Below are 11,533 nucleotides of genomic sequence, written 5' to 3'. Positions count from 1 at the left end.
AAAAACGCGTTTCTATACCACGATTTTTGTTTCACTGACCCGCGTCTCGCGGTTTTAACATCAAAAACGTGAGAACCAGCCTTACTATGTAACTAATGACTGCATTGTATGCTATCATAATAATCATACGTTGTGTATGATGGCAACAACGATAAAGGGCTTTCCAAGACAGTAGAAATAAACAACTTACGTGCTGGTTTGGGACACCCAGCCATAAACTGCAGAATAGTGTTTATAAACCTCGACTAACTTACTCTTATTTTGAAAATACACTCCCCTGTTGCTGCCAGATTCATCATACCTCCAGCGATGACATCTCAAAAACCCGCAGACGAGACGACTAGAAAAACGCCAAACGAACTGGCTGTGCTTGTTCGAAGCGAAAGGCTTTAGAAAGGACTGGAGGCACCAATATAAGTGGATTTGCGTACAATTTCGGTAAGATACACATTTACCGTCATGCCAAGTGAAATACCTTGGTTAAAAATAACGTTTTTAGCGTAAAACAAACGACAACCAGATATTGTTTTTTTTTTTTACGCTTAACTGTTATTTAACGTTACATCGCGCGATTTTGACTTAAATTTATTAACGTTAGTTTTATTTCACCTTTCCCGGTTCGGTCTTTAACTAAATCATGTTATTGTATAGTTTATTGTATCTCGGTTTAATAACGTTTAAGTTAGTGTTTGTTCGTATAACGTTAATTGTTTATAATAAATACGTAACGTCAAGTTAGTTGAGAGTTGTGGTATTGAGATTTTCATAATCCTGTATGATTCAGCATTAGCAGTGGATCGCCGCTCAAAGTGAAGCCGCTTGCAGATACACAACAGTGAAGTTACGTAATGGCGTTAGCTTATCGTGCTAAACAGGACGGATCACCTCAACTCTCTGACAGGCCTTCTTCGGCATTTAAAGCCTGTTTTACTCCATAGGTTGATTCATGATGTTTGTATTGGCAGCTTGGCTGATTGGTATGACAACAGCTCACTGTCGGTCAGAGGTGATGGTTGTATTTTTCTGTCTCCAGTCCAGCAGCTGAAGGCTTTTCACCGCTGTGCCATGGAGTTTCCTGATCTCGGGGAGCACTGCTCAGAGAAGACCTGCAAACGTCTCGGTATGTGTTTTCTCTCAAATGACACACTGTGACAGTGTCCCATATAGCAGGCCTCAAAAGGAGAAGCGTAACGTCAGTAGTCTTATTGGCCTGGTCTGACTTGTCACTTTGCCTGTCAACATTTTCACTGGCCTCAAAAAAATGATACACGCGATTTTTCAACAATAAACAGTAACTTACCTTTCAAATGTTTGGGGTCAGATTGTTTATTTGGAAGAAATTAATGCTTTTTTTCCCCAACAAGGACAAATTAACTTGACAATAAAGACATTTATAATGATACAAAATATATCACTTTAAAATAAATGCTGTTCTTTTGAACTTTGTTTTTTCAAAGAATCCTGAGTAAAATGTTTAAACTGGTTAACACAAATATTAAGCAGCACAATCCATTCTAATGTAACTCATAATATGAATAAAGTTTGAGCAGCAAATCATAAAATTAAAATGATTTCTGAAGGATCATGTGACACTGAAGTCTTTGTCATCACAAGAATAAATTACATCGTTAAAATATATTTGTAGTACAGTTAATATTTCACAATATTACTGTTTTTACTGAATTTTCAATCAGTAAACGCATCCTTGGTGAGGCAGAGCAGAAGAGACCTTTTTTTTTTTTTTTTAAACAGACCCCAAACTTTTCATTTAGAAACAGGCCTACATTTATTTCACGAAAACAATTATATAGCCTACAGTGTTAGCTTTTTCTTTGGCAATAATAGTTGAAACTTGTACATCTATAAACTCCATGACAGCTTTGTAAAATACTGATGTAAACCAGACAGGGTGATAATAATAATCATTAGCCTGCTTATTGCTTATAAACTGTCTACCAAATAAATAAATAAATAAATGAACATGAATGTTGAGTTGTTCTGGATGAGCGGTCAGTTATACAGTGTTGCTTTGGGCATCGGCCATTTTCTGAAGTACTGTGATTGACCAATCAGAATTGGAGAGCATGGAATAAAGATTCCTATACACTTGATGGCAAAAATTGTTGATCATTTCAAACCTGTTTTTAACGAATGCTTCTAAGCCTATGAAAAGTCACTCTCGCTGTTTCTACCATTAGGCCATCCTTATTGTTGAGCCCTGTGCAGCATGTGAATTATTAATGTTTGTATATGGACTTTACATGGTGAATGGCAAATACGTTAAATTACATTAGGTGTGGCGTTTCCTCTTATCTGACCTTGTTTATAACCACAAAATCTAGTCATGTGATAAACCAGTATGTCAGCCGGGTCAATTAATTGTTCAGTATTCAGTCAAGTTGATCAAAAACATTCTGATGATTGTACCCTTATTTATGTTGTGTAGTTTCAGCGATTAGTTATATTATCTGCCATAAATTATTTACACACACTTGAACAGCCATCGCCAACTGAAAGACCCATATAGGTCGGTGTATTTTCTGTATGCTCTTAGTGATTCAGCGTTAGTTGATGTATAACACTTTTTTTGGTCTTTTCGTAATGTCCTGTGTGTGTGTGTTTGTGTGTACACTACAGATTTTCTTCCTATGAAATGTGATGCCTGTGAAGAAATTTTCTGCAAAGACCACATAACTTATGCAAATCACAAGTGCACTTCATCATATAAGAAGGTGTGTATAATTGGCTAATGAATAATAATCTTGCCCCATTGTATATTTAACTAATGCTTAAAACATACTGGTTGTGGCTGATACATGTTTGTTTTCTTGTGCAGGATGTCCAGGTTCCTGTATGTCCGTTGTGCAACACCCCCATTCCCATTAGAAGAGGGGAAATGCCAGACATCAAAGTTGGGGAACACATAGACAGAGACTGCAAATCTGACCCTGCTCAGAGGAAACGAAAGGTAGCACGAAAGCAAAAAAGTCAAGTCACCTTTATTTATATAGTGCTTTATACAATACAGATTGTGTCAAAGCAGCTTTACAGTGATGATAGGAAAATATTGCATTCCGGCTGTTGTTCAGCTGAAATCAGTTCAGTGTTGATTCTAGAGGTCGACCGATATGGGTTTTTTCAGGCCGATGCCGATCTTTTGAAATCCGGGTCGGCCGATGGCCGATAAATGCTGCCAATTTATTTTGGCCGATATTTGGCCGATTATGTGCTTGTTTTTAACCTCTATTTGAAAGATAAAATGTAACACAAATAAATACTTAAGATAGACAAGATTTCTCAACAAAAACATTTATTGAACACTTTACCAATCTGCACTGCAGACAAAAAGAACTTGAGATATGTTTGGTAATTGTACCTGAATGAATTGAAAATGAATTTGCTACATTTCAGATTAATATATTTGTTTTCCTTAACATTTGAATTAACAGTAACTTAAACACTTTGCAGTTTGAATGATGTCCTGATAAACAAAATGACGGAGTATGTTTTTATGTTTCCACTGTTCGATCGCGCCCGCGCCTCACACACACACACACACGCGCGCTTGCGCACACAAATATAAGTAAACACTTTGCGACTTTAAACACACGCGACTTTTCGATCTCGATCGCGCCTCTCTCTCTCTCTCTCTCTCTCTCTCTCTCTCACACACACACACAACGCATTGCAATCTTTACATCGCAGCCGGAGCTAAAGCGGAGCTACAGATTAGGTGTCCCTAAAGAACCCGCGTATCTAACAGTAGTTCCGCATTACTTTGCACGCGAGTTTTATTTATTTTTATAGCGTGTATTCTCCGTGGAAATTTATACACCGAACCGTGACGCCTGTACCGTTTCGGTTCAATACGAATACATGTACCGTTCCACCCCTAGTCTACAGTGAAATACAGTCACACATTACACTACTGTTTGGCCAGCATTTTAACCGTGTTTAATCCAGCTAGCTAACGGAATGTTAAAGTTAACTGCTGACTAGTGTCAAGTGCAGCGAAGCGATATTTCTGTTATTCTAACGTCCGTTTTCAGAGCATCCAAGAGAAGCACAGGCATAACAGTAGCACTGATATGAAGCACAGAAATGCGCGTTGATATTCGGTCCGGTAAATAACGGTCGTTAAGGCACCAGTGCCGTATTAGCACTGGGTCTGTCTGTACCCTAGCAAAGCAAAGCCAGTCCTTCACTAGCATATAGTTGGTCTCTTTTTTTTTATTACTTACTTCTCTGCATTGAGTGACAACCCTCTCAAATATAAGACACACAAACAGAACAAATAAAAGTCTCAGATTCACTGTCTGTAAATTCTTGCTTACTTATTGTGACATGATCGCAACCCTTCTGCTGTGCTAATGCAACCTCAACTACGCTATCAATTTCAAAGTAGCCGAACGTCATGTCGCCTATTCATGTTTTTTCTCTAAGTTGGCAGTAACATATCAAAAGTTTTTAATTAAATATAAAGGAGTTTTCTCCAATGAACTTAGCTCCTTCCTTAAGCACTGGATGAGGTCTGCTCACTCTGCTGGAGAATGACTCTAGGCGCAGCATGCGTCGAACGCGTGTTCCACAACAACACTAGGCTGCCCACAGATGCGCCTGCCTAATAATCGGCTTGATACACTTGGATATTGGCCGATGCCGATTATGTTAAAAATGCAAAAAATCGGCCGATCAATCGGCCGACCGATGAATCGGTCGACCTCTAGTTGATTCAGCTCCATTGTAAAGATGATCAATTATTAAATTAGTTCATTTATTCTATAAAGCAGTTTTGCAAAAAAAGAAAGAAAGAAAAAAGCCATCATCCAGGTCAGGTCTCCTACTACAGCGTCAGTACAGTCAGATCTATAATATTGTTGAATATTAAGTGTCCCCAACTAAGCAAGCCAGAGACAACAGTGGCAAGGAACCCAAACTCCATCAGATGACAGAATGGGAAAAAAAAAAAACCTTTGGAGAAACCATGTTCAGTCGTGGGTGCCAGCTCTCCACTGGCCATGATTCAGGCTGCATCACAAGTCGGAAATCAGATCGGAATCGGTAGCATTCAGAATATTCATCCAGTTCCTTTTGCTTGAAGATCGGATTCATCACACCGGTATGGAGCCGAAGCTGGTCATAGGTCTGTGCGGTGGACCTGTCTGGTTCTTGTGGTCTTTGTTCTCTTCTAAGACAGTTGAAAAGTAAGCAGATCTAGCAGTTTTGAAGGCCTTTCTGTATGCAGTAACACTTTCCTTCCACAAAATGCGAAATACCTCTAGTTTTGTTTTCTTCCAGCTGTGCTCCATTATTCGGGGCTTTATCTTCTTTAAGCGCAAAGGAGCAACCGTTGTCTAAAGTGCTGGAAAAGAGAGAGTCAATAGTTTCTGTTGCAACATCCAGTTCTTCTGAGCTATCTGGAATGCAGAGGAGTAGAACCTGATCAGGAAGATTATTTCTAAAGCAATCTCTAGTGGTAGAAGTGATACAGTAGTTCTACCATATTTGTAACAGGGAATTGGTTCCGCAGCCTTGGCTGAATGTAGTATACCCGAGACTAGATAGGCCCTGTCCCAAATGGCGCACTTCATGTGGACTTTCGGTCTCGTGGACTTAAATTAAGCGTGCTCGGCGAGTCCGTAGGCCGTCCCATTCAGCATTTTAACGCTCTGAAGTGTGCTCAGCAGCGCCCCCTTTGTACCCTTGAAGCGGCCTTCCGTGAAGCCCGCATAGATGCAGGCTCCACACACTTTAACTACCCAGGAATCCTTGCGAAAGGCCAATCAGACAACGGATGGGAGGAGATTTTGCTCACGGATAATTGTTGACATGACTGTGAAGAAAATTTTACGTTTTTTTATGACCTAGATGTATATTTTACTAGTTGTTACCTACAGTTTATACAAACATTATGGTCATCGAGCAGTGGTTGATGTCTCAAACATAATAATAGTGCGTTGAATAATACGATCACATTATGATTCATTAAATAAATAGAACCGAATGTCAGGGCTTTACTGAGTCATATGTAAACATAGTATGAATATTGAGACCTGTAAATTCATCTGAAACTCATGCACATTTTCATTATGTGTTAAATTTGTAATCTTAGTTCAAATGGAACATTATGTATTATTATGTACAACTGTATACATCATTTAAATAAGCATGATGTATGTAATGCCCAGGTGGCATGCACAATATCAAAATATAGAACTGTAAAATTAGGCTGTGTAGTTGACATGGAGATAAGAAAAAATGTGATTTATCCTGTCCAACAACAACCAGACCGTTATTTCCGGCATGACGATCGAGTCTGTCCCAAAAATACCTCTCAATGCTGGACTCGTGCCAAGGGCCCTATAGGTCTGCACTACATGACGTCACCAAAGTGTGGCCTCTGAGGAAGTTCAGAAGTCCGGAGTGTGCCATTTGGGACAGGGCTGATAATGATCTGAGATGTCATTGTTCTGCTGCAGAATTTCAATGCCATCTTAAGTATGATAACGACAATAAGTGGGTCCTGACACGTGTTGTCCAACTCCAGTAGAGTTTAGAATGTCTGTAAATGACAATCCCAATGCATCTTTTTCATTATCTACATGTTTATTAAAATCACCAACAGTTAAGATTTGTCTGCAGCCTGTACTAATTCCATTAGAAAATCTATATGGTGGCCTGTATACAGTAGCCAGTACAAATATCAAGTGGGGTTTATCACTTAACACTGGATAGCGTTACATAAAGCACCATCACTTCAAAAGAATTGTAGTCTGGAAATACTACTATAAATTACAGCTACAGGAAAAAGGAAAAAGAGAGAAGAGTCTCAGCGAAATCTATACTGACCTGATTGTCCCCCCTCCCCCAACAGATCTTTACAAATAAATGCTCCAAGGGCGGCTGCAAGCAGAAGGAAATGATTCGGGTGACATGTGACCAGTGCCACTTGAATTACTGTCTCAAACATAGACATCCTCTCGACCATGACTGTAAGACTGACAGCAAGCCGGTCTCCAAAACAGGGTAAGCATAGTAGTTTGTTTTTAATAATAAGTTATGCTTTCTGGAGGGCCAGTACACTAGTAATAGTGGGGTTTGTTTTTTAGGCATGCTGCTTTATTGAGGGCTCAAGCCGCCTCTTCTAGTAACTCTGGGGCGTCATCCACTAGAGGGAGCTCTAGGGCCATGTCTAATGGAGTAACTGGAAACACTAGACCTCAGAGCAGCAGGTAAGCGTTTTTGGTGTAAGCGATGCCCTCAGAAATGTCAAGTGAATATACACTAATGTTCAGAAGTTTGTGGTTGGTAGATGTTTTTGGAAAAATGTCTGTTTTGCTCACAGAATGCATGTGGTCAAAAATACAGTAAAAAGTGTAATGTTGTGAAATATTACAATTTCACAAGCACACACACAAAAAAAGGTTTTCTATTTGAATATAGTTTAAAATGTAATGTATTCCTGTGACGGCAAAGCTGAATTTTCAGCTTCTTTACTCCAGCCTTCAGCTAGTGTCACATGGGCGCTCGCTGCTGCATAAGCCGTCACATGGTAGAAATGTCCACATTCAAACATGTGTTCAACAATCTGAAAGAAGTCGAGCCATTTCTTTGTTGTTCATTGTTTACACTAGAAAAGGCGAAAAAACGTATTACATTAAGTTTTCTCCGTGAAGGAATGCGAGTTACTATTGCAATTCTTGATGCAGCATGAATGAACTACAATGGTGACGTTTTTCACAATCACGATAGAAAACATGAATAGTATCTTTGATGAATGTAAAGTTTAAAAGAACAGCATTGAATTGAAATGCAAATCTTTTGTAACATTCTCAATTCACTTTTGATCAGTTGAATGCATCCTTGCTCATTAAAAGTACTTTTTAAAAAGTCTTACTGATCCCAAACTTTTGAGCGGCAATTGAAATGACACACGTTTTGAGTGTTTTCTCAGGTACTAATTACTGTCTGTTTCCCCCTCAGTACACTATGGACATCTCCTGCATCTCCACCCATGGTGTCTCCCACAGCACAGAATGTAATTCCCTCATCAGTGTCATATCAAGGCGGGCTGGTGCGTTGCTCATTTTGAGATAGTTTAAAGGTTTACAGTGTTTTTAAAAGTCTATGTTTGAGTGTCTTTGAACCATGCATTGTTGTTTTACTTCACAGACGGAGGAGCAGGCCCTCCAGAGAGCATTAGAAATGTCACTGGCTGAATCTGCTCGAACAAGCCAGCCTACTCTAAGGTATTTCTGAACTCTTCTGGCCTAACAATAAACATTTAGACTTTTAAAATTACTATTGTTAAACAGTTTCAGATTACATGATTCCATAAAAAATAAAAATAAAAAAAACAGAAAATTAATAGTTTGACATTTGGTTCTTTTTAACGCTTCTGGAACGTTTGCAAGATTGTGTCTAGATGCAATACATTGGAACATTTATGCAATAAATGTTGAAGTGTAACTGCCGATTTTCAACCCGCTTTGTATTGTTACAGTGTAGGTAGTATATGTAAATGAGCAATGTTTATTTGTTCTCCGTGTTACCTGGACTGAGATATTTACGTTTATTTGTCAGCAAAAGGACTTTTGACAGGGTCAGGGCTTTTGTGAAAACTACAGATTATACTTCCGCGTTTTCGGATCGACAGAGGGTTATTAACAGAACAGTTATTATAAGGGTAGGTTTATCAAAAAACTAAAATGAAAATTGTATATTTCTTTGTCTACTCTTTAAACAACATTGTTAAAAATGGAACACTAAGGCAACAGCTTTCTTAAGGCCAGTTCACACTGACAGACGCGGACCAACGGCGACAGTCACCAGATTACAGCACGTCACTTCTCAGACTGTCTAATTCAGATTCAGCATGTTCAATCGGCAGTCCATCGCAGGCGTTCTTTCCATATTTACCATTCTTTGCAGCCTTTAGCCACCGCCTACAACGCGCTTTGAATTCTTGCACCCACGTGAACAATACAGGTTGATGCCATTATGACTAAAAGCTTGCTAAGAAGCATTTCCTACTAAAGCAAGGCGGTATTTGACTCTGGAAAAGTGTATCCACAGTATACTGGTGGGAGTGGTCTTAGATGGCAAGTGCATTATGGGTGTTGGAGTTCTCCTACCTATTTGGCAAAAAGGAAGACAACAGCCTCTTTTCTCTGTTTTCTCTAGTTAGGTAGCACTGCTTTCTTTCTCTTTTTTGCCTTTCTACTGTAATAGGCAGCCAAGTTTTATTAAAAGCCCATTTTGCCAGCAGTGAATTTAAGCAAAAAGAAGTTTTTTTTTTTTTTTTTTTTTACTTAAATCGATGCTGATAACTGACTGTGTGCCTTTCAGTCCTCAGGAGCAGGAGGATCTGGCCATGGCTCAGGCTCTCGCTGCTAGTGAGGAAGAATACAGGCGACAGCAGCAGAGACAGGTAGCCAGAAACCCTTACAGTCAGTAGCATGCTATGCTATGCTAACAGGACTTCATCTAGGTACATAGCCCAAGGGGCATCTCTGTTTATGTCTAATCTTTTGGGTGCTGGGCATACTGAAAAATACTGAAATGGTTAGTATTTTTTAAGCATGTAGCTAAATATTATGAAGAATCAACATCTGACACATTGAAAACGGGTGAGCGGTAACATCTGGGCTGCATCTGGGAATGCAAAAACATTGTACTATTTAAAAACAATATGTTTTGTCTATCAGTATTTGCAATTGAACTGGCCTAGGTTTACATGTTATAATAATTTCAAATAAAAGAAAAGATGATTCCATGAATTGCACTTTATAATATGAAATTGAATAAAGAATTGCATGATAGTTGTAGAACTATCATCTTGTTAATAGTGATGCACCTAAATAAATGTCCTACCAAAAAAGTATATAAAAATAAGTATAAATAAAATGTTATAAAGTGTTCATTTAGCCAAAAAATAAAGTGTATTTAATAGTCAATTAATTAATCACATTTATTTAATAATCAACACTAAAATAAATATTAAGTTGCATATAAACATATTTAAATTGCGCATTAGGCAGTTTTTATATTATCCTTTAATGATATAGTTGAAATATTGATCATTTAAATAGTAGCTGTAATAAACTTGTTTTCGTGACAGAATTATTCAAACATGCATTAAAAAAAATGAAGACAACAGGTTAAGTAATAATATAATGAATATATTAAAGGATATATATTTAGTAAAAAATTGTTTAATTTTTTTTTAAAGCTAACTAGACAAACTCTAGCTTTGGCTAACTCTAGCTCATTTAGTTGTTTAAAAGACAGCACAAAGGCTGCATGCTGGTGAATCAACCAGGTTTGTCTGTGAAAGATACTACTACAGTGATTGAATACTTGATCTCTAATTGTTTTTTCATTGTCTTCTCAATCCACAGGGAGGCGTTTCCAAACAGTCCAGCTGCTGCCTGTCTTAATGTGAGGTGGCACTGACCAACTTTAATCTGCCTCAATCTGCACATAAGCACCAATAATGTACTAGTGAGCTGCACATGTGGATTCCTCAGTCCAGCATATAAAGCTTCTACTTTCCAAATCAACACAACTGAAGGCTGTTATGTTGTCAAAGTTTTTCTGTTTTGCGTCACTCTTTAGCGTGCTTCTTAGACAGGCAATTGTGCCGTTTTGGCAAGTGGTGCTTCATGTAAATATTTTATATAGTGATCATGTTAATCTGTCAATCCGTGTAGATGTCTTTTGAAATAAATTATTTTAAAGTGCTTATTTCACTCTCTACTCTGTTGGTCACACCTTGAATGAGTTAAACGTAAGCTGTGTTACATTGCAAGGCAAAGTATATAAGTCTGAAAGACATTTACTTATTAAAAGGATTTTTTTCATAAAGAAGGAATTTGCACAGATGAATAACCCTCCCCTAAACCTAACCGCCACTGGGGCGTAAGTGGATTGTACAAATTCAGACAAATTAGCCACCGATTTGCCAAAATATGAAATTATTCAGAATTTCCATGAAACTGTTGGCATTTCCCACGAAATCCGTCCCGAATGCTCTACAACATAAATCATTGTTATAGGTTTATCAAAGGGTATTTGGGTAAATGCATGGTTTGGAGGATTTTCCTTTTCAATTTCTACATTAATAACATTTTGTTTTTGTCAAAAGTGTAGCTTTAAAACAAACCCAATGACCCTCAGTCTTTGTTTTGAATGCAATTACCCAGCAGATCCGTCAGTAGAACCGGAACTGGTGGTTTGTCTCTAAAAAATGATTAATGTTTCCAATAAAGACTCTGTCAACTGTAAGGTGAGTCACAATATGAAATGCTGATAGATTAATGGGCATTAATATGCATTTTTGTTTTTTTAGAGGCTGGCAGCACTGCAGCAATCTTTTTGCTTGCTGTTATTGTGCTCTCCAAACATGAAAAATAAAATAATATACTTGGGTTCTTTCTTACAATCTAGGATCTAGGTAATCACATCTATTATTAGGCCAAAACGTTCACATAATGATGTAACCCATGCATTAACACCGAAAAGCTAAGTGCTA

At 38.1% G+C, this 11,533-nt stretch overlaps 1 protein-coding gene across 2 annotated transcripts; it reads left to right on the top strand.

Annotated features, from left to right (window-relative positions):
• Nucleotides 1-390: 390 nt before the first annotated feature.
• zfand2a (zinc finger, AN1-type domain 2A) lies at nt 391-10,746 on the top strand. 2 transcript variants are annotated; one of them, XM_084410239.1, is made up of 10 exons: nt 391-438; nt 1,034-1,120; nt 2,638-2,732; nt 2,837-2,968; nt 6,875-7,026; nt 7,110-7,232; nt 7,984-8,074; nt 8,173-8,249; nt 9,349-9,430; nt 10,401-10,746. In XM_084410239.1, the coding sequence occupies exons 2-10, from the start codon at nt 1,066-1,068 to the stop codon at nt 10,437-10,439; spliced, it is 846 nt and encodes a 281-aa protein (XP_084266365.1). In that variant the 5' UTR covers nt 391-438; nt 1,034-1,065; the 3' UTR covers nt 10,440-10,746. The 2 variants fall into 2 exon arrangements, with proteins under 2 accessions (XP_084266365.1, XP_084266366.1); XM_084410240.1 differs by having other exon boundaries at nt 9,349-9,490.
• The last annotated feature ends 787 nt before the right edge of the window (nt 10,747-11,533 follow it).

The sequence above is a fragment of the Rutilus rutilus genome, assembly GCF_951802725.1.
Source record: "Rutilus rutilus genome assembly, chromosome: 1".
In the NCBI taxonomy this organism is placed as follows: domain Eukaryota; kingdom Metazoa; phylum Chordata; class Actinopteri; order Cypriniformes; family Leuciscidae; genus Rutilus; species Rutilus rutilus.
This window is presented reverse-complemented; position numbering and strand designations above follow the sequence as displayed.

Bases quoted from the DNA above. Each gene is read 5' to 3' on its own strand.
- zfand2a (XM_084410239.1), top strand. From the start codon at position 1,066: ATGGAGTTTCCTGATCTCGGGGAGCACTGCTCAGAGAAGACCTGCAAA. The intron at 2,969-6,874 runs GTAGCACGAAAG...CTCCCCCAACAG, and splicing joins CTGCTCAGAGGAAACGAAAG to ATCTTTACAAATAAATGCTC. The intron at 8,075-8,172 runs GTGCGTTGCTCA...TTTACTTCACAG, and splicing joins TGTCATATCAAGGCGGGCTG to ACGGAGGAGCAGGCCCTCCA.